Source organism: Mustela erminea, chromosome 1 (genome assembly GCF_009829155.1).
Source record: "Mustela erminea isolate mMusErm1 chromosome 1, mMusErm1.Pri, whole genome shotgun sequence".
Taxonomy (NCBI): domain Eukaryota; kingdom Metazoa; phylum Chordata; class Mammalia; order Carnivora; family Mustelidae; genus Mustela; species Mustela erminea.
Genome location: NC_045614.1, coordinates 14,021,864 through 14,045,597, shown reverse-complemented (window position 1 = coordinate 14,045,597; position 23,734 = coordinate 14,021,864). Strand labels below are relative to the sequence as shown.

At 56.0% G+C, this 23,734-nt stretch overlaps 2 protein-coding genes across 6 annotated transcripts; both read left to right on the top strand.

Annotated features, from left to right (window-relative positions):
- The first annotated feature begins 594 nt into the window (after positions 1-594).
- JAK3 (Janus kinase 3) lies at positions 595-18,407 on the top strand. 5 transcript variants are annotated; one of them, XM_032315436.1, is made up of 24 exons: positions 600-709; positions 3,758-3,950; positions 4,401-4,524; positions 4,861-4,972; positions 5,162-5,307; positions 5,734-6,028; positions 6,608-6,730; positions 6,831-6,988; positions 7,658-7,769; positions 8,017-8,203; positions 8,720-8,847; positions 9,065-9,196; positions 10,309-10,393; positions 11,201-11,328; positions 12,049-12,181; positions 12,257-12,408; positions 12,533-12,683; positions 13,354-13,493; positions 13,603-13,792; positions 14,237-14,361; positions 14,634-14,806; positions 15,371-15,488; positions 15,825-15,944; positions 17,099-17,206. In XM_032315436.1, exons 2-24 carry the CDS (start codon positions 3,767-3,769, stop codon positions 17,204-17,206), a joined length of 3,324 nt encoding a protein of 1,107 aa, XP_032171327.1. In that variant the 5' UTR covers positions 600-709; positions 3,758-3,766. The 5 variants fall into 5 exon arrangements, with proteins under 5 accessions (XP_032171330.1, XP_032171327.1, XP_032171325.1 ...); XM_032315434.1 differs by having other exon boundaries at positions 3,754-3,950; XM_032315437.1 differs by lacking the exon at positions 600-709 and having other exon boundaries at positions 3,767-3,950; positions 17,099-18,407.
- Positions 18,408-20,629: 2,222 nt separating this feature from the next.
- Positions 20,630-22,229, top strand: INSL3 (insulin like 3). The gene is made up of 2 exons (XM_032315465.1): positions 20,630-20,844; positions 21,672-22,229. The coding sequence occupies exons 1-2, from the start codon at positions 20,655-20,657 to the stop codon at positions 21,872-21,874; spliced, it is 393 nt and encodes a 130-aa protein (XP_032171356.1). The 5' UTR covers positions 20,630-20,654; the 3' UTR covers positions 21,875-22,229.
- The last annotated feature ends 1,505 nt before the right edge of the window (positions 22,230-23,734 follow it).

Sequence of the window (23,734 nt, the reverse complement as noted above, 5' to 3'; positions counted from 1 at the left end):
TTTGCTCCTCCTGCTTCAGATCCCAGCTCAGCTCATCATGACCTCTGCACGGAGGTCCCTCCACTGCCATCACCTTCCTTTCCTTGTCATCCATAATTAGTAACTGTCTCTCTGGCAGACCAGAAGGTGAGGTGAGCCTGTTTCTAGGCTGGGCATAGGGCATGGTGCACAGAACGGGCCCGCTATTCCTCCTAGGGTCTCGTGGGAGAAATACCTGACGAACTTGACCTTTGTCTGGCAACTTTCCTGACTCCTTCCTGGGTAGATCTAACCCTGTTCCCTTCCCTGGGTGTGACATTAGTTCTGCTTAAATACCCAACCCAGATGTGCCTCAGATGGGTTAGCTGAGGCCCAAGGAGCTGGGGCATTACCAGGGCCCCCCAGGGAATGAGCAGTCCAGAGCCTGCTGGGAACCCCTCTGTGACCGGGGCCCTTCTCTGTGCCGTCACTCCTCCCTTTAGGTCCAGGGTTTCCAGTACCCTTTCTGAGGAGGGCCATGGCCCGCAGAGGCTTCTGGAACTTTTCTGCCCCTCTGCGGCCAGGCCCTTCCCCCTCCCCGGCCCCATCCCCCACATGGCCACAACTTTCAGTAAGTGACAGCAGCTCAGGAAGCTGAGGGGCCCACACAGGAAGGAGCCCAGTGGGACTTTCCTCCGGCTGCCGCCCTGCTCTGCCCTCCTGTCCTTAGCCCGGGCTTCCCAGCTGCCAGGTAAGAGCTGGTGGGGCCACATGGCTCTGGGGTGGGGGTTGGGGATACTGTGCAAAGGGCTGTGGCTGGGGACAAGGCAAGGCCTCTGAGGAAAGATACCAGACAGACAAAAGCTGGGCGTGGCGGGCTCGGTGGCCTCTGGCACAGTGCACCCCTCTCCGGGCCTCAGCTTTTATTGCATAAAATGACCTCAGATTCCCAGCTCTGTGGACTTGGATGAATCCCTGTACCTTGGGCCTGGAGTTCATGGCCTCCAGGGGCACAATTCCCCTCCTGCACCCTCCCAGGACCCAGGCCAGAGCCTAGGGTGACCAACCAACTGTAGGGTTTATGGGACTTTGGGTGCTAAGTCAGGGGAATCTTTCTGTGTCCCAAACACCACCTCTGACTTTTTCCTTTTTTTTCTTCCCCTCAAGTTATAAAATATATACGTATCTTGAAGATTGATTTTAAACAAAATGCACAAACTCTGTGATTCCATTTACATAAAGGTGCAAAGACCATGATTGAGTCCACTCTTAGAAATAGGACAGTGACAACCTCTGAAGGGAGTGAGAGAGGCCCCAGGGCTCCTGGGACTGGGAATTCCTTGTCTGGGAGCTGGTGACATGGGGATGTCCCCAGGGGAAAGCTCCCTGCCCCTCACGCCCTCCCTCCCCGTCAGGAACTGCTAAACCACAGTGTCAGGGACCTTCCTTCCCGGTTTGGCTGGCTTCGGTCAAGTGCTCGCTGGGCATGTCACCAAAAACAGTGCCAGTTAGTGAGGATAAAAAACGTTGACCCCTTGGGCTCAGCTCAGCAAACCAAGCGAGGTGGGCAGTCAGTGCATCTCACAGCTGAGAAAGTGGCATGTCAGCAATGGGAGCCCTGCCAGGGTCACGAAGCTTGAATATGGTGGGGTTGGGATTTGAACCCAGAGCCTAGGGTCTTCCCAGCTCCAGGCTTTTAGGCTGGGTTTGCTAAAACCTCATTAATGCTGTCCCCTCCCCCACCTCCTACTATTATTCTGGAACGTGGTTTTTTGTTTTTAAGATTTTTATTTATTTGAGAGCGAGTGAGTGAGGGGGAGAGAGAGTTAGAGCACGGGAGCACAAGCGGGGGGAGGGGCAGAAGGAAAGAGAGAAGCAGATTCCCCTGCTGAGCAGGGAGACCGATCTGGGGCTCCATCCCAGGACCCTAGAATCATGACCTGAGCCAAAGGCAGACACTTAACCGACTGAACCACCCAGGTGCCCCTGAAACATGGTTTTTTACCCAATATTTTCTTTGCATCTTCTTTATTCAGGTCAGTATAAGTGGATCTTGTCCATCTACTACTGCCTTTTCCCTGCTGGGTTTGAAGCCCAGCCCTTCCCTCTGCCTAACCAGGGGTCCTGAGGTCTGGGAATAAAGGGTGAGAGGCAATTTCCTCCTGGGCTCATTCCAGGGAGGTCTTCATACTACAGGGGCTTAAACAGTGGGAGTGATAAAGGGTACAGAGAAGGTGATGGTGGTGGGCGGATAAGACACAGAAGTCCCTCCTGGTGCCTGGGTGGCTCAGTGGGTTAAAGCCTCTGCCTTTGGCTCAGGTCATGATCCCAGGACCCTGGGACCCAGCCCTGCGTGGCTCTTTGCTCAGCAGGGAGCCTGCTTCCCTTCCTCTCTCTCTGCCTGCCTCTCTGCCTACTTGTGATCTGTGTCAAATAAATAAATAAAATCTTTTTTTTAATTATTTTTTATTTTATTTTATTTTTTAAAAGATTTTATTTATTTATTTGACAGAGAGAAATCACAAGTAGATGGAGAGGCAGGCAGAGAGAGAGAGAGGGAAGCAGGCTCCCTGCCGAGCAGAGAGCCCAATGTGGGACTCGATCCCAGGACCCTGAGATCATGACCTGAGCCGAAGGCAGCGGCTTAACCCACTGAGCCACCCAGGCGCCCAAAATCTTTTTTTTTTTTTAAGATTTTATTTATTTATTTGACAGAGAGAGATCACAAGTAGGCAGAGAGGCAGGCAGAGAGAGAGGAGGAAGCAGGCTCCCTGCTGAGCAGAGAGCCCAATGCAGGACTCGATCCCAGGACCCTGAGATCATGACCTGAGCCGAAGGCAGCGGCTTAACCCACTGAGCCACCCAGGTGCACTAAATAAATAAAATCTTTAAAAAAAAAAAAAAACAGACACAGAGGTCACTCCTATCGACAGTCATCAGTCTGGATCTGATGCCTGTCACAAAGAATAGATAACACCAGCTGCCAAAGCTTCCAGCCCCAGCCCCAGAAGAGCTGGAGTCTCCTAGACCTGCAGGAAGTGATGGGCCACCACTATCACCTTAACCACCGCCCCCCACCATGGAACCAGTATCTATCTGCTTCCTGGTCAGCAAATCTATACACTTGTGATTGATTGCTCATGCCTGCCTGGGGCAGTTGCATTGAGGTAATTAAGGTGGGAAAGCTGCAGATTGGCTGGATCTCTCTGCCCTGGACTGACAAGAATACACACAAATTATGTGCATCAACCAAAGTAAGAAAAGAAAAGAAAAAAAAAAGAGAATTCACACAAATTAGAGTGCAGAGTATCTTCCAGACCCCAGCATAGTCTTGCGGGGGGGGGGTGGTATGGCTCCTTACCTATTCTGCACACTCAGCTACTCTATTTCTCTCTTTCTCCATCTCTGTCTTTGTTCATTTGTTTTTAAATATTTTATTTATTTATTTGAGAGAGAGCATGCTTGAGAAAGACCATGAGCAGGGGAGAGGCAGGGGGAGAAGCAAACTCCCCACAGAGTAGGAAACCTGATGTGGGTCTTGCCGTGGGGCTCCATCTCAGGATCCCAGGACCCCAAGACCATGACCTGAGCTGAAAGCAGATATTTAACTGAGTCACCCAGGCATCCCTTTCTGTCTCTTTCTCTTTCTGTGTGTTTCTGCTCCTTTCTCCTGCCTCTTAAATCAGCTTCAGCCCTACCTCCCCTGCAGCATCTCTGTGCCCCACCCCCACCCCTAAAAGCTTCATAGTCTTGTTCCGTCTGGCCAGAACTGAGTGGCTGCCTCTGTGTGTCCAGACAGGCTACACCTATGGCGCCTCCAAGTGAGGAGACACCCCTGATCCCTCAACGTTCCTGCAGCCTCTCATCTTCAGAGGCAGGTGCCCTGCACGTGCTGCTGCCTCCTCGGGGCCCTGGACCCCCACAGCGCCTATCCTTCTCCTATGGGGACCATTCAGCTGAAGAGCTGTGTGTTTGGGCTGCTAAGGCCAGTGGTGAGTGGTTCCCTAGAAAGCTGGGCCAAAGGGAGGGGTCGGGCTGTTGGAGGCCCAGCTTGGGAGCTGGAATAACTGTCAAGTGGAGTCAGTCAGCTTTAGACCTGGGGCTTTGAGGGATGAATAAGAGTTTGGCAAAGGAGGAAGATGCTCAGGGAAAGGCTGTGAAAAGACTCAGAGGCGCATGAGGGCATCTCTTGACATAAGGTGTACAGTGTGGAAGGAGCACTCTGGGGAGAGGGGCGGGAGGCCCCAGGAAGCAGTTTGTGTGTGAATTCTCTGCTGATGGCAATGGGAAGCCATGGAGTGTGCGTGTGAGCGGGGGTGTGTTGAGGGCGAGAGCCAATGATGAGAAAGAACCCTGCAGGGATGCATGCGGCTCCTAATCATGGCAGCCCTGCGAGGGACAAGATGGGGAGACCTAGGAGGGCTGATGGGGCATTCCCACAGGCATCCTGCCTGTGTACCACTCCCTCTTTGCCCTGGCCACGGAGGACCTGTCCTGCTGGTTCCCCCCGAGCCATATCTTCTCCGTGGAGGACTCAAGCACCCAAGTCCTGGTCTACAGGCTCCGGTAGGAAGCACATCACCCCTACCCCCAGCACATCACCCCTACCCCCACGGCCATGGGTTAAATGTTACCCAGAGGGGATGCCTTTTGTTGAGGGCAAGGAGAGTTTAATACAGTGGTGATCCTACAACCTTATCATCTCCCTGCACTTCCCAGCGGGTACCGCCAGGGAATTTGTGATCCTGCTCGTGGCCCAGATGAAGAACTGAGGCCAGAGGGTGTCCCTTGCTTGCCCAAGGTCACTTAGCAAGGCAATGGCACAACCTGGGCTCTGTGAGGTTTTGGCACTCTCTTCCACCGCTCCGTACCCCTACTCCAGGCTTCTCCCCTTCTGCTTAGCTTTTACTTCCCCAACTGGTTTGGGCTAGAGAAGTGCCACCGCTTCGGGCTGCGCAAGGACTTGGCCAGCGCCGTCCTTGACCTACCAGTCCTGGAGCACCTCTTCGCTCAGGTAAAAGCCTGCATGGGGCTCAGCCCGGGGTGGGGGTGGGGCGTCCACAGGGCAATAACAAGGCTTGAAGTTTGGGCGGCCTTGGCTGACCCTCTCTATGGCAGCCCAGGGTTGGGAATCGACCCAAGGATGGGGGGGAGTCTGTAGTGCAATATCAGGGCTCACAGTTGGGCTATGACCGGCCCCCAGCATCGAAATGACCTGGTGAGCGGCCGCCTCTCCGTGGGCCTCAGTCTCAAGGAGCAGGGGGAATGTCTCAGCCTGGCGGTGCTGGACCTGGCCCGGATGGCCCGCGAGCAGGTTCAGCAACCCGAGGAGATGCTGAAGACTGTCAGGTGAGGGTTTCCAGCCTGTGATACCCAGCGTCTAGCTGGAAGTGAGCAAACGTGGCTCCGCTGGGCCATCTCTAGAGCTCAGAATGCCATGAGGCTCCCCTCACACAAGCCTGCGGTGTGTGCATGTGACCCAGGACCCCACCAACCTCTGATGCTCCAGTCTCTCCCTCCCTCCTGCAGCTAAAGGCCTGTGTGTGTGTGTGTGTGTGTGTGTGTCTATGTCCGTCTGTCTGGTGGAGCCCAGTGGCCATCCCCACACTGAGGTCCTTCCCCCAGACATGTCCTTGAGTGTCTCTGTGTGTGCCTCGTGCCCCCCAGGTGAGGCCACCCTTCAGCCCTTCGGCTAAAATTTGGGTTTGTGTGTGTCCCTGTCCGTACCTGTGGAGATCCCTCTCCACAGCGAGGACCCGCTACCCCCACTCGTAGCTATAAGGTCTGCCTGCCCCCCGACCTGCGCGACCTGATTCAGGGCCTGAGCTTCGTGACGCGGAAGCGCATCCGGAGGACCGTGCGCCGGGCCCTGCGCCGTGTGACCGCCTGCCAGGCTGACAGGCACTCGCTCATGGCCAAGTACATCATGGACCTGGAGAGGCTCGACCCGGCCAGGGCGGTCGAGACCTTCCCCGTGAACCTCCCCGGGGCTGCTGGTGGTGAGGATGCGAAGGGGCTGCTCCGAGTGGCTGGTGACAGCGGCATCGCCTGGAGTTCGGGAGGACAGGAGGTGTGGGCGGCTGCTGGGCAGGGCCAACGGCGGGGGCGGAGCATAGGAGGGAGGGGCAGGAGAGTGGGCGGGGTGAAGGAGGGGAGAGACTGTGAGTCGGACCAGGGCCGTTTGAGTGAGAGGTGGGGCTAGCGGGGTGGGGGCGGGAATAAAAAATGGGCGGGACTTGGGACGGAGGAGAGTGGTTGGGCGGGGGGCTCAGGACTGGGTTAGCTGGGCTGCGGGAGGAGTCAGGGCTGAGACGGGGCGGGGCTCCCGGCTGGACTTAGCCCGGCAGGTGGAGTGGAGCTAAGCGATGGACGGGTTCCGGGAGGGGACCGGACGATTGAAGGAGATGGGGTTTAGCAGGAGTAGGGTGGGAGACATTGGGGATGGGGTGGAGAGGGTTTGTGAAGGATGGGATTGATAGAAAGGGTCGGGGTTTGGCAGGCAGACGTGTGAAGGGACCGGGGCTGGTAGAGGCCGAGAAGGTCAGGGTTTACGCCGTGGGTTGGTGGGGTCCAGGCTTCCAAGACGGACTTGGGGGCTCCGAGGGGACGAGACCTCCAGCTTCAGCCCTCCCCCCAACCCCGTTCCCAGGCCCTCCAGCCCTTCTGCGACTTTCCAGAAATTGTGGACATCAGCATCAAGCAGGCTCCGTGTGTTGGCCTGGCCGGGGAGCACCGCCTGGTCACCGTCACCAGGACGGACAACCAGATCCTGGTGGGTACTAGACTATCTTCCTTTCCCGCCTAACCCCGACTGCGGGGATGCGGGACGGTCGCCTTGGGGCCGCAGCTGGCACTGACGCTGATCAACACAGGAGGCCGAGTTCCCGGGGCTGCCCGCCGCGTTGTCCTTCGTGGCGCTTGTCGATGGCTACTTCCGGCTGATCTCCGACTCCAGGCACTTCTTCTGCAAGGAGGTTGCGCCGCCACGGCTGCTGGAAGAAGTGGCCGAGCAGTGCCATGGCCCCATCACGTAAGGGTCTATCCCCGCGGGAACTCGGTTCGAATCTTGCTCACTGTCTCAGTGTCCTCTCCTCCCCAGGAGCGCTGGACAGGGCTCATGTGCTGGAACAATGCCTGGTTCATGGTTGGCGCGCAATGAGACTAGGCTCTCCCTTTTGCTGTCCTGCACAGCAGCTTCCCTTTCTCTTGATTCCTCAGTGCCCCAGAGTGGATTACTGGGGTGGGTGGCACCAGGTTCTGCCTGTGATCTTTTCTTTAATCCTCTAGTAGAGCCCTGAATTTTTGGCTTATTTTATTTATTTACTTTTAAACAAGTATTCTTGTGTGTTTTTTTTTTAAGATTTTATTTATTTATTTGACAGAGAGAAACACAGCTGGAGAGGGAACACAAGCAGGGGGAGCAGGAGAGGGAGAAGCAAGCTTCCCGCTGAGCAGGGAGTCTGATGCTGGGCTCGATCCTGGGACCCTGGGATCATGACCTGAGCTGAAGGCAGATGCCTAACGATGAGCCACCCAGACACCCTTTTTGGCTCATTTTAAAAATAGGAAGGATTCAGGGAATGTTAGGTGGCCAGGGTCCCGGAGCTTCAGAGGGACCAGGATTAGAACCCAAGTCTAGCTTGGGCTTCTCTGCCTCCATCTCTCTGTCTCTGTCTTTTCCTCCCGCCTTTCTCCACAGCCTGGATTTTGCCATCAACAAACTCAAGACCCAGGGCTCACGTCCCGGCTCCTACGTTCTCCGCCGCAGTCCCCAGGATTTTGACTGCTTCCTCCTCACTGTCTGTGTTCAGGTTGGTCCACCACTAGGAGCCAGGTGAGCAGGGAGGGCTTCCTGAAGGAGGTGACATTTGAACTGAAACCTGAAAGATGAGTCTTTCATCTTTGCTCCTTGAGGAAGGGGAGGTTAAAGGCATTCTTAGTGGAGGGAACAGCATATGCGAAGGCTTGGAGATTGGAATGAGCCTGTGGTGCTCGAGGAAGATGGGGTGAGTGGAAGGTACTGCCCACTTGCACTCAGGGACCACTCCTCTTTTGCAGACCCCCCTGGGTCCTGATTACAAGGGCTGCCTCATCCGCTGTGACCCCACAGGAACCTTCTCCCTGGCTGGCCTCGGCCGTCCCCACAGCAGTCTTCGAGAGCTCTTGGCAGCCTGCTGGAATGGTGGGCTGCACGTGGATGGGGTTGCACTAAGCCTCACTTTCTGCTGCACCCCCAAACCCAAAGGTGAGCCTGTCCCCTCCCCTGAGCTGAGCAGTCAGGCTGGGGTCCTGCTTTGTGTGCCAAGTGGCAGAAGCCATGGGTCCAGATGGTTTAGGAAAGAACAGGGGGTTTATGGGCTGGTAGTGTAGATGCCATCTTCAGGCACAACGAGGATCCAAGAGCTGACCCTGTCTCTTAGACTCTCTCCATCTCTTGCCTCTTCCTCTGGGTGAATTTCGCTCTCAGACAAACCACAGGCATGGGACAACTGTGAGCTGTGAGTTCTTCAGAGTCTTCTAGAATTCCTAGCAGGACTGAGAGTAGGTTGCCCACAGCATTGCCTTCTCATAGGGAACCCACCCCCCCACCCCCCCACGACTGGGGCTTCCTGTAGTCTCAAATAAACCATGTACCCTGGGGTCCTCATCTCAGGGTTGGCTGCTTCTGGGGGAGACCCCAAATTGAGGCAGGGAGTGAGCAAACCTTAGGGGACCTTGTACCTCTGACCTCCGTCTTTCTCCTGCTACCTCCTCCCCACAGAAAAGTCCAACCTGATTGTGGTACGGAGGGGTTGTAGCCCACCCACATCATCCCCTCTTCAGACCCAATCCCAAGGCCAGCTGAGTCAGATGACATTTCACAAGATCCCTGCTGACAGCCTGGAGTGGGTAAGTGGCCCTAGGAAATGGGGGGGGGACCTCAGTTGGGATCCAGACCCTGGGTCTGCATTGCATCTCATTTACATCTGTGCTGTGTGGCTTCAAGCATGTGATGTAACCTTCTTGTGCCTCTGTTCATTATCTGCAAAGTGGGGCCAGGACCGGGGGCCAGGATCCCAACAGGAGCCCCCTTACCAGCCTCTCCTGTTGCCTCCTCACCCTCCAGCATGAGAACCTGGGTCATGGATCGTTCACCAAGATTTACCGGGGTTGTCGCCATGAGGTCGTGGAGGGGGAGGCCCGGAAGACAGAGGTGCTGCTCAAAGTGATGAATGCCAAGCATAAAAACTGCATGGAGGTGAGTGTGATGGGGACCAGGACTTTGGGGTCAGGACTGGCTGGAGAGAGCGTTGTGGATTCAAAGAAAGTTAAAAACACACGGGTCTTTAACACAACAGAAATGTAGTTGCAGCATCTCCAAACCTTGAAATACAGAGGGATCAGGGAATTTAGATGCAAACAGAAAGAGTACACTGAACAGAAGAAATAGCCAGTGCAAAGGTCCTGCGGCAGGGTTGTGCCTGGCATGTTTGTTTTTTGTTTTTGTTTTTTAAATATTTTTATTTATTTATTTGACAGACAGATCACAAGTAGGCAGAGAGGCAGGCAGAGAGAGAGAGGAGGAAGCAGGCTCCCCACTGAGCAGAGAGCCCGATGCGGGGCTCGATCCCAGGACCCTGGGATCATGACCTGAGCTGAAGGCAGAGGCTTTAATCCACTAAGCCACCCAGGTGTCCCTGTTTTTTGTTTTTTAAGATTTTATTTATTTATTTGACAGAGAGACAGCGCACAAACTGGTGGGGAGGAACCGAGAGAGAGGGAGAAGCAGATTCCCCGCAGGACTCTGGGATCGTGACCCAAGCTGAACGCAAAAGCTTAACTGACTGAGCCACCCAGGCACCCCTCTGTCTGGCATGTTTAAAGAACAGTGAGGAGGGGGCATCTGGCTGGCTCAGTTGGAAGAGCACGTGACTCTTAATCTCAGGGTTGTGAGTTCCAGCCCCACACTGGGTGCAGAGATTACTTAAATAAATAAAACTTAAAAAAAAAAAAAGTGAAGATGGGCCAGTGGGCTGGAGAGGAGTGATCAAAGAAGAAGAGGGGAGTGACATGGATGGAAGCCTCAGCAGGTTGGGCCACCCAGGGAAGGCTTGAGCCCTCCTTGAACCCTAAGTCTCCCACTTCTGTGTGAGAGACCCAAGGTAGATTAGCATGGGGACTTCCAGCGCCCGTCAGAAAACCATGATACCAGTGGTACCAGTGTGTACCAGTGGTGGACTCCAAGGTCAAAGGAGGCTTGTGGTGAGGCATCCTCCTGAGGTTGATTTGTGAGCAGCAAGTTTGGGGTGCTTGGTCTGACCCTGGAGCGGGAGGAACCCGTGGACCTTCTATCCCTTCTCCTTTCCCCAGTCATTTCTGGAAGCTGCGAGTCTGATGAGCCAAGTGTCATACCAGCACCTCGTGTTGCTCCATGGCGTGTGCATGGCTGGAGACAGTGAGCAACTTTTGCCCCTGCGCCTGCCCTTCCCCACTGAGACCAGCTAAAACATCATTAGCCATACAAATCCAGAGCCTGCCCTGGCTGGGCTCCTCTGTCCCCTGGGGTCCCTCACCCTCTTACCTGTGTCCTTCATTTGCCACTCTTGGGGCAGCCAACTCCAGGCTCCCACAGATACCCAGCCTCGCAGAACTATCTCAAGTCAAATGGGCCTGGGATCCAATCCCACCTCCCTGTGTACCTCCTCCGCTCCCCCCACCCCACCCCTGCAGCTTTGCAAGGGCCAAGTTACCTCTCCAAGCCCCAGTTTCACCAGATCAGTATAGTAACTACCTCTCGCAGGGCTGGGAGGGGCCAGGAGCTGCACTCACAGCGTGGAACATGACAGGCGGGGCGGGGTGATAGGTGATCTACGTGATCGTGATTGGGATCGTGATCGTGGGCGCGGGGGCCGCGCAAGGCACTGTGGGTGGTCAGAGGCTGCCAGCCCAGCTTGGAGGTTAGGCAATGATCCTGGATAGGCAAAGCTAAGTTCTAAGCAGAGAAGGCAAAGATATTAGGAATTAGGGAAGAGGAGGAGGGATGTGCCAGAGAGAACATGCAAAGGGCTGGAAGTGAGATGTGGACAGAGTTCAGCGCCATCCAGGCATCTGGGGGCAATAGCTCCCACACAGGAAGTGAGGAGGAGGAGAGGAGAGGAGGGTAAGGAACCCGCAACCCACCGGGGGTGGGGCGGGGGGGCGGAGCCTGTTCAACACGGATTCAGTCCTGCCTCCCAGCCCTGTCCCTCCCTGCTGCTGCCAGGTATCATGGTGCAGGAATTTGCACACCTGGGAGCGCTGGACACCTACCTGCGCAAGTCTGGCCACCTAGTGCCAGCCAGCTGGAAGCTGCAGGTGATCAAACAGCTGGCCTATGCCCTCAACTACCTGGTGAGTGCTCCTCTGCTTGCTCTACCCTCTGGGCACAGAATAGAGGGGCAATTGAGAGTGGGCTCTGTGGTAGGCATACGAGTTTGGCAAGGATACAAAGGGAGGGCATTTTAAACTGAGGGAACAGCATACGTATAGGCTCAGAGGTATAAGAGTAGGAGAAGGGAATAGGTGGCCATTGCTGGATTTCAGGGGGAGTAGTGGGCCATGAGGCCGGGCCGGGGAAGGCTTCCCAGAAGAGGGAACATGGGAGCTGGGTCTTGAGGGTTGACTAGGAGCTCATCAAGCGGAGAAAAGGAGGAGGGTGTGTCAGGTTGAGGGCACAGCCTGGACCCAGGCCTGCAGCTTAGAAGATGGGGTGCACGTCCTGGTATGCCTCCAGCAGGATGCCTCCCAGAAGGCTGGGGTAAGGGCATGAAAGAGAGAATGTCAGAGATAGAGTGAAGGAGTATCTCAAAGGACCTTGACTGCTAGGCTGAGGACTTTGGACTTTATCCTAAAGGCAATGGGGAGCCTCTGGGTGGCTTTGAGAGGAGGGACATGGGGCAGCATAGGGGGTGAAACAGAGGAGGCAAGACAGGCCGCCAGTAGTCTGGGGAGTGGTCTAGAAGTATGGTCTGAGCAGCCACAGGCGGGCTTTGAAGGCTATGTAGTGGCTTTCCAGCCAGACTATTCATTCAGTAAACCCTCCCTTGCATTCCCTATGCCTGGCCCACCTAGGAGGACAAAGGCCTCCCCCATGGCAATGTCTCAGCCCGGAAGGTGCTCCTTGCTCGCGAAGGGGCTGATGGGAACCTGCCCTTCATCAAGCTTAGTGACCCTGGGGTCAGCCCCGCTGTGCTAAGCCTGGAGAGTAAGTCTGGAAGGGTGGACGGAGGGACCTAGTAGGGCAGGGAAGCAGACCCCTGACCCCTGCCCCACTCCCCAGTGCTCACAGACAGGATCCCATGGGTGGCCCCTGAGTGTCTCCTGGAGCCCCGGACACTCGGCTTGGAAGCTGACAAGTGGGGTTTTGGTGCCACAGTCTGGGAGGTGTTCAGCGGGATCCCGATACCCATCAGCACCCTGGATCCTGCCAAGGTCAGAGCACCTGTATTGGCCTCTAGGGGGCTAAGGTCCAGCTTGGGGATGGGCTGGTCTGGGGGGCAAGGGGACTGCTCCTGAGGGTATACTGGGAGTGATCAGCCCCTCTCCTCAACCTTAGAAGCTTCAGTTTTATAAAGAAAAGCAGCAGCTCCCTGCCCCCAAGTGGATGGAGCTCGCCATGCTGATCCAACAGTGCATGGTCTACGAGGCAGGCCAGAGGCCCTCCTTCCGTGCCATCATCCGCGACCTGAACAGCCTCATCACTTCAGGTGCCCACTGGGCCAGGCAGGGTGGGCAGGGCTGGCCTATCATATGAGGCCCCGAGGTGGGGAATAAAGTGAAATTTGCATGCAGAGCTGGCCCTGTGTGCTTGGCAGGGTTGGAGTGGTTGGTGAGTGTATCAGTCAGCGTGAGCCTTAGCTGCTACTGTAACAAACAGACCCCCCCCCCAAGCTCCAGGCTGACCATGGTGGATAGTTACCTTTCATTCTATGACGGTGTCCAGGTCAACAGGTGCCTCTCCCTTTTTGGCTCCACCCATCCCATGGTCTCAGGTCCCTGTCACATCCTCTGCAGAGAGAGAGAGAAAGAGAGAGAGAGAGACTGTGGAGGGTGCCTTGCTAGGTTTCCATGTGCCAGGCCTGAAAGGGCAGCCAGTTCTTCTCCCCCATCAGCCTGAGCTCAACCATGTACCACACTTCACCTCAGTGGAGTCTGGGAAATGCCTTTCTGTCTCCAAAGCTATACATAGTTTGCACAGCCTGGAGAACACATAAGGGGTCGGTCTGCCTTTGCCCAGCCGGCCTCCTTGAGGCTTGCAGGGGCCCTGCCATAATGGGCAGAGAAGGTAAGTGTGCAGATCAAAGTGCCCTAGCAAGTCAGCTTAGGAAAGGGACCCAGGGCCCAGTGTACCGGTCACTTACTGCCTGTGCCCCACAGATTATGAGCTCCTCTCAGACCCCACACCTGGTGCCTTGACGCCCCGTGATGGGCTATGGAATGGCGCCCAGCTCTACGCCTACCAAGACCCTACTATTTTCGAGGAGAGACACCTCAAGTACATCTCACAGCTGGGCAAGGTGAGCTGGGCAGGGCTGGGGCGGGCGGGGAAGCCCTGGTGCACATGGACACTAGCCCTGCTGTGGGGAAGCCCCCGTGCACATGGACACCAGCCCTGCTGTCCCCCAGGGCAACTTCGGCAGCGTGGAACTGTGCCGCTATGACCCGCTGGGTGACAACACAGGCGCCCTAGTGGCAGTGAAGCAGCTGCAGCACAGCGGGCCAGACCAGCAGAGGGACTTCCAGAGGGAGATCCAGACCCTCAAAGCCCTCCACAGTGACTTCATTGTCAAGTACCGCGGTGTCAGCTATGGCCCAGGTTAGCCATTCCCAAACGGGTGCTCTCCGAATCCCACACCCGCATGCTCCTGCAGTGACATTCTAGGGTGGCCTGGGGACACCAGGAAGGGCGCGACTGATGCTCTTGTTTATCCAGATCTGGATTGCCGCGGGTTCGAATTCCCACTCTCTCCCTTAGCAGCTGGGAGACCTTGGGCAGGCGATTTAAACTCTCTGCGTGTCCATTTCTACACCTGAAAAAGGGGTCATTATCAGGTTTAAATGAATCAATGTATATCATAGAAAGTACTCAAGAGCCATTGGTGATAAGCGTTAGGGTTGCTGTTCCCATTTTATAGAAAGCAATATTGAGGCTGGAAGGAACCCAGGGCTGTTCTCTGATCCGGGAGGAAGAATAGGGAGGGGCAGTGGACAGAGTTGGGCTCTGTAGTGACTCCGCCCAGCCTCCCCTCCCATCACCTAGGCCGCCAGAGCCTGCGGCTGGTGATGGAGTACCTGCCCAGCGGCTGCCTGAGGGACTTCCTACAGCGGCACCGCGCGCGCCTCGATGCCAACCGCCTGCTTCTCTACGCCTCACAGATCTGCAAGGTGCGAGGCGTGCCCGGGGCCCCAGGGTCTGAGGTGGCCCAGTCTGGGCGAGGGTCTGCGTGGAGTCGCGGGGAAGGCTAAAGGTGGAAGTTTCGGGTCCAGGTCAGGCTGGACGAGCAGCTGAGTTAGAGCTGAGGTCGGGACTGGAGTGCAGGATGGGTCCGGGGCAGGGTTAGGCTTGGGTTTTGGGATAGGTTTGGGTTGGATTCCAGGTATGCCAGGTTGGGCCCCTGCTGGTTGCGCTGGAGTGTGGCCCTCACGCTCGCCTGCAGGGCATGGAGTACCTGGGCTCCCGCCGCTATGTGCACCGCGACCTTGCCGCGCGTAACATCCTGGTGGAGAGCGAGACGCACGTCAAGATCGCCGACTTCGGCCTCGCCAAGCTGCTGCCGCTCGACAAAGACTACTACGTGGTCCACAAGCCCGGCCAGAGCCCCATCTTCTGGTGGGGACCCCGACCCGGCCCACCTCTCCTCCCCGCGACATCGCCCCATACCTCCCTCCAACCTTCTAGGGCCCGCCATGGCCCCGCCTTCTCGCAGTCCTGGCTCCTCCCCCTAGCGTGCTGGTCCCGCCCCTCGTCGCTGGCCCCGCCCCTACTCCTACGCTACGGCCCTCCTGACCCCGCCCAGGTCCCCCAACTTTTCCCCACTACCCTGGCCCCTCCCCTATTTCCACCGTCCTGGCCTGCCCCTCCTCCCCACTGCCCCGGTTCCGCCCCGGCCCCGCCCCTCTCGCTGCCCAGGCCCCTCCCGGGCCACGACTTCCTGTCCCACCCCGCTCCGCCCCTCAGTACTGGCCCCTGCCCCCTAGAGTCACGGCTCCGCCCTGACCCCGCCCAGACTTCCGTAGGGTAGGAGACTACCCCATCCCACCCGCAGGGAAACTCTGACCCCGGGGCTGGGACTGACCTCTCACAGCTGACCCCCAGCTTCCCCCGCCCAACGTTGTTCCTTTTCCCATACTTTCCCTCGCTTTCGCATCCCAAGACTTCCTCGTCCCCTTCCAGGTACGCCCCAGAGTCTCTCTCTGACAATATCTTCTCGCGCCAGTCGGACGTCTGGAGCTTCGGGGTCATCCTGTACGAGCTTTTCACCTACGGGAACAAGAGCTGCAGCCCCTCAGCCGTGAGTCACCACCCCTGGATCGCCAGAACCTTCCTGGCCCATCCCTGGCCTGTTCGTGCTGGAGTCCCTCTTTTTGCTCAGTGTCACCTATTATATAGGCCCTTTATAATGGGGAGGAACGCTCTTCACTAAGGTTGACCCCTGCTACCACGGACAGCCCCCTCCCCCTCCATCACAGATGGCCCCTCTCCCCCACCGCGCCTGACTCTCTCCCTCTCTTCACTACGGCTGCCCCCTGCCCCGCCACCTCTACCCCTTCCCCAATCACTGGCCGCCCCTTCTCCCTCCTTCATGGATGGCACCTCCCCCACCACGGGTGCTCCCTCTTGGCCCCAGGAGTTCCTGCGGATGATGGGGATGATGGGATGTGATAGAGATGTCCCGGCCCTCTGCTGCCTCCTGGAACTTCTGGCTGAGGGCCAGAGGCTGCCGGCACCTGCTGCCTGCCCTGGTGAGGTGAGTGCTGGAGGGCCTGCCTCAGTTCTCCCCTCTGGATTTTCCTAGGGAAGCCAGCTGGTCCCTTTGGGTTTCCCCCCACCTGCTGTTATCTCTTAATTGAGAGCATACCCTGGGGCATGAATCTGAAAGGGATTTTGGCTTCTATTTTGCTGTTCTCTCACTGTATTCCAAGTTGCAAACATTTTCAGATACTCAGTTTGCCCATCTCCAGAATGGGAATAACAATGCCTTATGGGGTGGCGGAAGTTTAGACAAATTGACCCCTCTCCCTTGCTCAGCTTCGGGTCCAGCTGACTGTCAACTGTCTGTAAATGTTAATGACTCTTACAGTTTATCTTCACAACTTCTGTGGAAATGTCTGACATGAGGTTAGTCATTCATAAATTGATCTGCCCAGGGGCACCTGAGTGGCTCAGTCAGTTAAGCGACAGACCCTTGGTTTCTGCTCAGGTCATGATCTCAGGGTGGTGAGATCAAGCCCTATGTCAGGCTCTGCACTGGGGGCATAGTTTGCCCAAGATTCTCTCTCCCTCTCTCTCCTACCCCATGTGCTCTCTCTCTCTCTCAGATAAAATCTTTAAAAATCAATCAATAAATAAATTCACCTGCACAGACCACAAACATTTATTGAGTACTGACTGTATGCCGCACTCTGGGCTGGGTGCTGGGACCCAGCAGGGGACAGAACAGAAACTACCCTGTCCTCCTGGTAACCAGCAGAGGCTAAGAAGAACATTCTGATGGTTACTGGTGTCTAGGAAGAGTTGAACAGGAGGAAATGAGGGGGTGAGGTGGTGGTCAGGGGGACCTTTTAGAGGGAGTAATCTTGAAGGAGGAGGAGGAGCCTACCCATGGGAAAATCTGGGAGAGGGCATTCTCAGCAGTGGACATAGCATGTGCAAAGGCCCTGAGGAGGGAATGAGTTTGATACACTTAAATAATGAGATGTGGGCAGATGTGGCTGCAGGGAACAAGAGAGGAAGTGATGGAAGGAGACGGGAGGGTATTAGATTTTGTTCTAAGACCTGTAGGGAGCCATGGGAGGCTTTGGAGCAGGGGAGGGATGGAATCTAATTTATATTTTGAAACTGTGCATAGGAGTCCTTCCTACCGCTTGTATGTGACCCTGTTGTCTCCTCCCACTCCCTCAGGTTCATGAGCTCATGAAGCTGTGCTGGGCCTCTAGCCCGAAAGACCGACCAACATTCAGTGCCTTGGGCCCTCAGCTGGACGCACTATGGAGTGCAAGCCGGGGGTAGCAGAGAGAGTGAAACTCACGCCTTCCCTGCTTGTCTGGAGGAGGAAACCCACTCACTTCATTTTTATATCTCCTGCAAACACACCTCTGGGTTCTAGTCTTTGTGCACTGGCTGTGTGACCTGGGGCAGAAGGTTGCCCCTCTCTGGGCTTTCTGCTTCACAGAGACCCCCATGGGGCACATGACATTGCATTTGAGGGGCACCCCTGGCTTGTGGGGCATCAGTAGTCTTATGGCCTTGGGAACTTGCAAAGATTCAAGATGAATGCCTTGGTGGGACCTGCTGTGTGCCTCGCCCCCAGAATCCAGGAGCCAAATTTAAGCCCCTCCTATCTGCCTATCCTCACAGGGTTTGGCCCTGAGCTTCCTGTCTCAGTGAAGACCTTGCAGCGCTTTAAATATACGCTTCTTTTCATCCCTGCCGCCCCTCGCAGCTGCCAGGGTTGGAAATTCACTTTGGGCCAGGGAAGGGGATCCTGTGTGACTTTTGGGGATCCTGTGAGGGGCGAGGAGAGGCTGGGGTCCCAGTCCACGCTAACTGTACCAGAGTGTCCTGGGCCTTCCCTTTGCCCACTTGAACACTGGGACCCTTTCTGTCCTAACCGGAGGGTCACGCAGTTGATGACGCTGGAGACTTACTGGAGCTTTTCAGCAGCTGAGGAAAGGAAAGGCATTTTTGGCAGAGGGAACAGCATGGTGAGAGTGAGGAGGCTTAGAGTACAGAAGTTAAGAGCCCAGGTGTTGGAGCCCATGGTTCTGCCACTTAATTGCTATGTGATGGTGGGCACCTTGCCTCCCCTACGGGTGTCTCAGTTTCACCTCCTGTACAATGGGCAGATAAATGGTCCTGGTCTCTTCCTGTACACAGGCAGCTTCTGGAGGATTGTGAGAAGGCATCTGGTGGAGGTTAAGCCGCCCCATCCCTAACTCCTCACCTGCCTGCAATCTTTTCTGCCACTTTTACCCCCCTGGAAAACTCTTATTTACCTCTCAAAACCCCAGCTGTCACCTCCAGGCAGTCTTCCCTGTGGCATACTCGGCCACTCCTCACCCACCCTGTACTTCCCTCTGACCGGAAGGCGGGGGTCTCTGTCCAGATCTGTCTCCTCTGACCTGGAGGCTCCCAGGGGGCTGGGCTGGGTCGGGCACAAAGGGGACTCTGGGAGCATTCATTGAATGAATAAAGGTCAGTGGAAAGAATAGTGTGTTGCTGGACTTGGGTGATGGGGAATTTTGGGGAGTGTATAAGCTGGGCAGGAATGTGGCTAGGGCTGGGGGATGGGGATCCCCTGGGGGCCACATTGGAGGCTTCAGGGCTGGCTGAGGGAGGAGACACATGGTGGAGCATTGGCTGGGGTCCTGGAGGACAGAACCCACCCCCAGCTCCAGCTGCTGGCCTTGGCTCTGTCCTAAGGAACTGATTACAGGCTCTTGGTGGGTGGAAGGAACAGGCTGCTCTGGGGGGGTCAGAGGGCAAGGTTGGGGTGGGAGGCTGTGGGGAGGGGTCCAACATCAGTCGGGCCAAGCAAGTGTCTCCCAGGATGGCTGGACAGATACGAGGAGTAACAGAAAGACAAAGACCAAGAGAGGCTGAGAGGGAGAGACAGGGCAGGAGAGAGACTGTCTCCCTCCCTCTCTACTCTCTTAGCCCAGGGAAAGCCACCTGCTTTGGTGGGGGCTGCTCTGGGCTCAAGCAAGAGGGTTTTTAGCTCAGGCTCTTCCTTGCCTCGGATGGAGTGTCCTCCCTTCTCTCCACTCTAGTTTCCCTCCTCGGTAAACCAAAGTCATAATGAGCAAACACAGCCAGCTGCCTTCTAGGCCCTCCGGTCCCTGCCCCGTCCAAGGGGACCCCAATATGGGAGAGACAGAGCCAGCCAAAGGCCCCAGCCCCAGCCTCCTGTGACCATGGGCAAATGTGGCGATCCCTCTCTGAGGCTGTTTCCTTATTAGTACAGGAATAAGAACAAGATTCTGTCTGCCCCTTGTCTCAGACGGCTCAGACTGCCCGACCACTACCGTGTGGAACCATTCTCCGGTCACCTAGTTCCCCTCTCTAAAGTGGCTGTTGTTGCTGAAAAGACTCCTGAGCCAGTGCTCCCCTGGGGGAGGCATCCAAGGCCCTGGCCCAGGCAGAGAGACAGGTCGGCCTCTCAATAACCAGTGTTGAGGTTAAAACCTCAACTGTTTGTGGTTCTTATATGATTGCAAGATCCCCTTCAGCACCACCCATCAGGAAACACTAAAAAAGTACAGGTTAATTACTTACAAGAGTTACACAGCCGACGTAGGGCTATACATTGAGGTCATTGGTGGGAACAGGGAGCCAACTCAGGGCTTGGGGCTTTGCTTTTATTGGGGTCTGGTGAGGGGGCTTGGGTTTCCCTGGCTCACTCGTTATTGGTGGATTTCAGACACGGTGTGAATTTAATGTTCTGAGCTGGTTGGCATGCAGCTCCCTTCCCTGGCCTTGGTGGCCTGAATTCCGGGGGGCCCGATGGCTGCCTTCTGGCCCTGTGCTCACGTGGAGGGGGGTGTGGGGCGCGTTCTCTCACACCCCCTTCCTAAGAGAGCATGAATCCCATTGTGAGCCCCCCCTTCCACTATGTGATGCTCCCCTGGAGCCCACAGGTCTGCAGACACCATCACGATGAGGAGTTGGGCTTAAACATTGGAATTGAGGGGAGGGGGCTTGAACTGGTTAGGTCTCAGCCGGCCAGGGTCCAGTGTCTGGTTGGACTGGCCCTTGCGATTGCTCCCCCTTCTGCAACAACCGTCAGGAAACTGAAAAAAATAATGGTTTCTTTCTGACAGGACCTGGAGATGGCAGGGCACCCCCCCCCCCACACACACACACAGTGAAGGGGCGGGGAAAAGACACGGGGCCACGTGGTCACTGGTTGGGCTCTGCTTCTATGGGGGTCCAGGATGGGACCCTGGGGTTCCCAGGGCTCATTGCTTAGTGCTAACCCTAAACCACAGGAGTGGGAATTTAAAGCGCCAGAAGGGAAAAACACAAGTGGTCCCAAGGGGCGGTTCTTAAAACCAGCCCAGACTTCTCAAACACGGGAGCGGGGAGGACGCCTGGCTCTTTATCTAGCCGGGTGGCCGGCAAATAGGTTTATTCCAGATAGCCATCTTTGAAGAGGATGCCTGAGCCATCAAAGCTTAAGTCAGGCACGACAAAAAAGCCTGGCTCAGTGGTTGGAGCATGCAAGACATGATCTCGCGGTCGTGAGTTCAAGCCCCACCTGAGGCTTAGAGATTGCTTTAAAAAAAAAGAGAGAAAACCCCACTGCGGGGTTTACACTACACTTGCACTCAGCACTCACCCCGCCCTTGACCTTCTCCCTGAGTCTTCCGCGGAATGCTTTGTCCGCATCCAAGGTCCTCAGCTGGGCCGGGTTGGATGCCTATAAGAAGGGGTCCGCTGGGGCGGGCCTCCTGCCGCCATGGAGTCCCGCCCACTCACCTGGGCGCTGGTGCTGCTGGGCACCGCTCTGGCGCTCGCGCTGGGCACTGCGCCCGCTCCGGAAGCGCGGGAGAAGCTGTGCGGCCACCACTTCGTGCGCGCGCTGGTGCGGCTGTGCGGGGGCCCGCGCTGGTCCTCCGAAGACGGGCGGCGGGTGGCTGGCGGCGAGCGTGAGTGAGGGGTGGGCGAGGACTGCGCTCTGGGATTTCTAGGTGGGGCAGGTGCACGTGGCGCTGGTGGGCGTCGGGGGCGGGCGGATGGGTTTGCATGCACCTACAGACGTCCCCTGCCGGGCAGGAAATCAGTGCGTGGCGAGCGAGGCAGTCTTCAAAGTGCCTTCTTTACGATTTCAGTATTTTGATCTTCGTGAATTTTTTCATTAATTTTGATTTTAAAAATTTCATTAAGATATGATCGATCTTCATTGTTGAGTTTTTTGGCACTCCTTTAAATGAAGCATTGAGGCCAGGTCTCACTCTTCTCACCCTGCGCCCCGTCCTGGTACAGAGAGTAGAAAACGGATATGTATACCTGCGTGTCACAGATATGCGTCCTATATGCTTACGTCTTTGTGACACAGATGCCCCTGGAGGTGCAAAGGCACGCATGGGGGAGGGCTGGGAAGGGCTCTGAGGGTATGTGCCTGTGTGTGCATGTGTTCATGTGAGCCCGCTGCCTGCACACATGTGCCCATGTACATGTCCCATGTCACCCCTTCTGTCTCTGGCTTTGTGAAGTGTCTATGCGTCTGCGTGATAGAGGGCTTGCGGGAACGTGCCCAACAGGGGACCTGAGCGTGGTTGTGGGTTGAGAGTGCACACATCGGGATGGGAGAGTTTATCTGTGCTCAGTAGACAGTAGGCATTTATTAGGTGCTCACTTTCTATTTGTGCACAAGAGGAGCTTTCGGCAGGTCACTTGGTGGGACGTGTGTGCATATATTGGGGAGGGGTTCTCTAGGTTCCCCCGCCCACGCTGAATTCTGCTTTGTCCCCAGGTGAGCTGCTTCAGTGGCTGGAAGGACAACATCTCCACAGGCTGGTGGCCGAAGGGAACCCCATGCTGGTTCTCATGCCACAGCCCCTGCCCCAGGGCTCTCGCCATCACCACCGCAGGCGGGCAGCCGCCACCAACCCTGCCCACCACTGCTGCCTCAGTGGCTGCACCCGGGGGGACCTGCTGACCCTGTGTCCGCACTGAACCCTCCCCCCCCCCATGTGGCCTCGGAGGATCCAGAGACCCAGAGGGGTCTGGCCCGGCGAGCTCCTGAAGCCACACAGCACCACAAAGCCCTGTCTGGGAGGATGGTGACAATTACCTTGCTGTGCTCCCCACCTCCCCCAGGCCACCTTCCTCTGAGGGGCCAACCGTGAGAAAAATGACACCTGCACCCTGGCTTGGAAGAGCCTTGGTTTTGCCCAGATGCCAGATACTCAGAGCCAAACTTCCTCTGCTCCGAGGAGCCCCAGGTGCCGCCCTCCCTGCATCCGTGTCTCCCCCCTCCCCTTGCTATCTCCCCAGGGGTAAATAAAGAAGACTCCCCGCAGAATCCGAAGCAGCTGTTTGCATTTTCTCAAGAAAAAGGAACAAGGCTGCATCAGCCCTTGCGTGGGTTGTCCCCACCCGTCCCCCTATCCCTACCCCCACAGCCATGGCCCCACCACCCCTTTCAGCAACTTGATAGCAACTTGAGAGTCATCGAAATACAAAGTGGGGAAACTGAGGTCGGGGGAGACAGCTGCTTTGCCAAGGTCATAGAGGGAGGGAATGGCCAAGTGCAGGATTTGAATTGAGGTCGTCTGTCAAGACCCTTGTGGGAGTGGAGGGGGCGCCTCGAGGTCACTTAAAGTCCACGTAACAGTGGACAGACACACAGACATCACAATGAGCCACAGTGGACACTTACTGATCCAACTCCGACCATTTTTTCTCATTTGCACCCTCCCTTCACCCTGTGATGGAATTTGCATTCTAGGACTCCGGGGGCGAAATGACCAAGCACTTGACAATGTGAGCCAGTCCCATGTTATTATTTTCCTAACATCTGCGGTCACCAATTACCAGAAATCGGGAGTCCTAAAATGGAACTGTCTTCCCTTAGCAGTTCTGGAAACCAGAGCTGGAAGTCAGGGTGGGGCAGAGTTGTTTCCTTCCCTGAGGCTCTGAATCTGCTCAGGGTCTCTCTCCTGGCTTTCGGTGGCTGCTGGCAATTTTGGCCTTTCCTGGTTTCTAGATGCAGGACTCCAAGCTCTGTCTCTGTCTTCACATGGCCTTCTTTCCAGTGTCTCTATGTGTTCATTTCTGTGTCTTGTCAAAACACTCTGATTGGATTTGGGGCCACCCCACCCTAACCCAGAATGATCTCTCCTGAATCCTTAATTGTATCTGCAAAGTACCTATTTCTTTCTTTTCTTTTGAATCCTTTATTTATTTATTGGAGAAAGAGATAGCAAGAGAGGAGAGGGTAGAAGCCGACTCCCCACTGAGCAGGGAGCCTGATGCGGGGCTGGATCCCAGGACCCTGGGCTCGTGATCTGAGCCAAAGGCAGAGGCTTAACCCACCGAGCCACCCAGGGCTTTTTTGCCTTTTTTAAAAGATTTATTTATTCGAGAGAGCCTGGGTGACTCAGTGGGTTAAGCGATTGCCTTCAGCTCAGGTCATGATCCTGAAGTCTCAGGATTGAGTCCAACATTGGGCTCTCTGCTCAGCAGGGAGTCCGCTTCTCCCTCTGACCCTCCCCTCTCTCATGCTCTGTCAAATAAATTACATCTTTTTTTAAAATCAATCCTGTCGTTTCAATCAGACTCCACACTGAGCTCCAAGCCTGACACAGGGCTTGATCTTACCACCCCAGACCATGACCTGAGCTGAAATGAAGAGTCAGACGCTTTATCAACTGAGCCACCCAGCCACCCCAGCAAAGGCCCTATTTCCAAATAAAGCCATATTCTAAGGTTCCAGGGAGATGTGTACTTTTCAAGCCACTGCAGCAGGCGAGCAGGACTCTCTCCTGAGGATGATGGGGAGCCCCTGATGAGCAGGCACAGGATGAGGTCAGA

What these genes read in the sequence shown, in the direction of transcription:
- INSL3 (XM_032315465.1), top strand. Translation starts at nt 20,655, where the DNA reads ATGGAGTCCCGCCCACTCACCTGGGCGCTGGTGCTGCTGGGCACCGCT. An exon ending in GCGGGTGGCTGGCGGCGAGC is followed by an intron (nt 20,845 to 21,671) that starts GTGAGTGAGGGG and finishes CTTTGTCCCCAG; the next exon opens with GTGAGCTGCTTCAGTGGCTG.
- JAK3 (XM_032315437.1), top strand. Translation starts at nt 3,767, where the DNA reads ATGGCGCCTCCAAGTGAGGAGACACCCCTGATCCCTCAACGTTCCTGC. An exon ending in TGGAGCACCTCTTCGCTCAG is followed by an intron (nt 4,973 to 5,161) that starts GTAAAAGCCTGC and finishes ACCGGCCCCCAG; the next exon opens with CATCGAAATGACCTGGTGAG. An exon ending in GCACCCTGGATCCTGCCAAG is followed by an intron (nt 12,409 to 12,532) that starts GTCAGAGCACCT and finishes CCTCAACCTTAG; the next exon opens with AAGCTTCAGTTTTATAAAGA.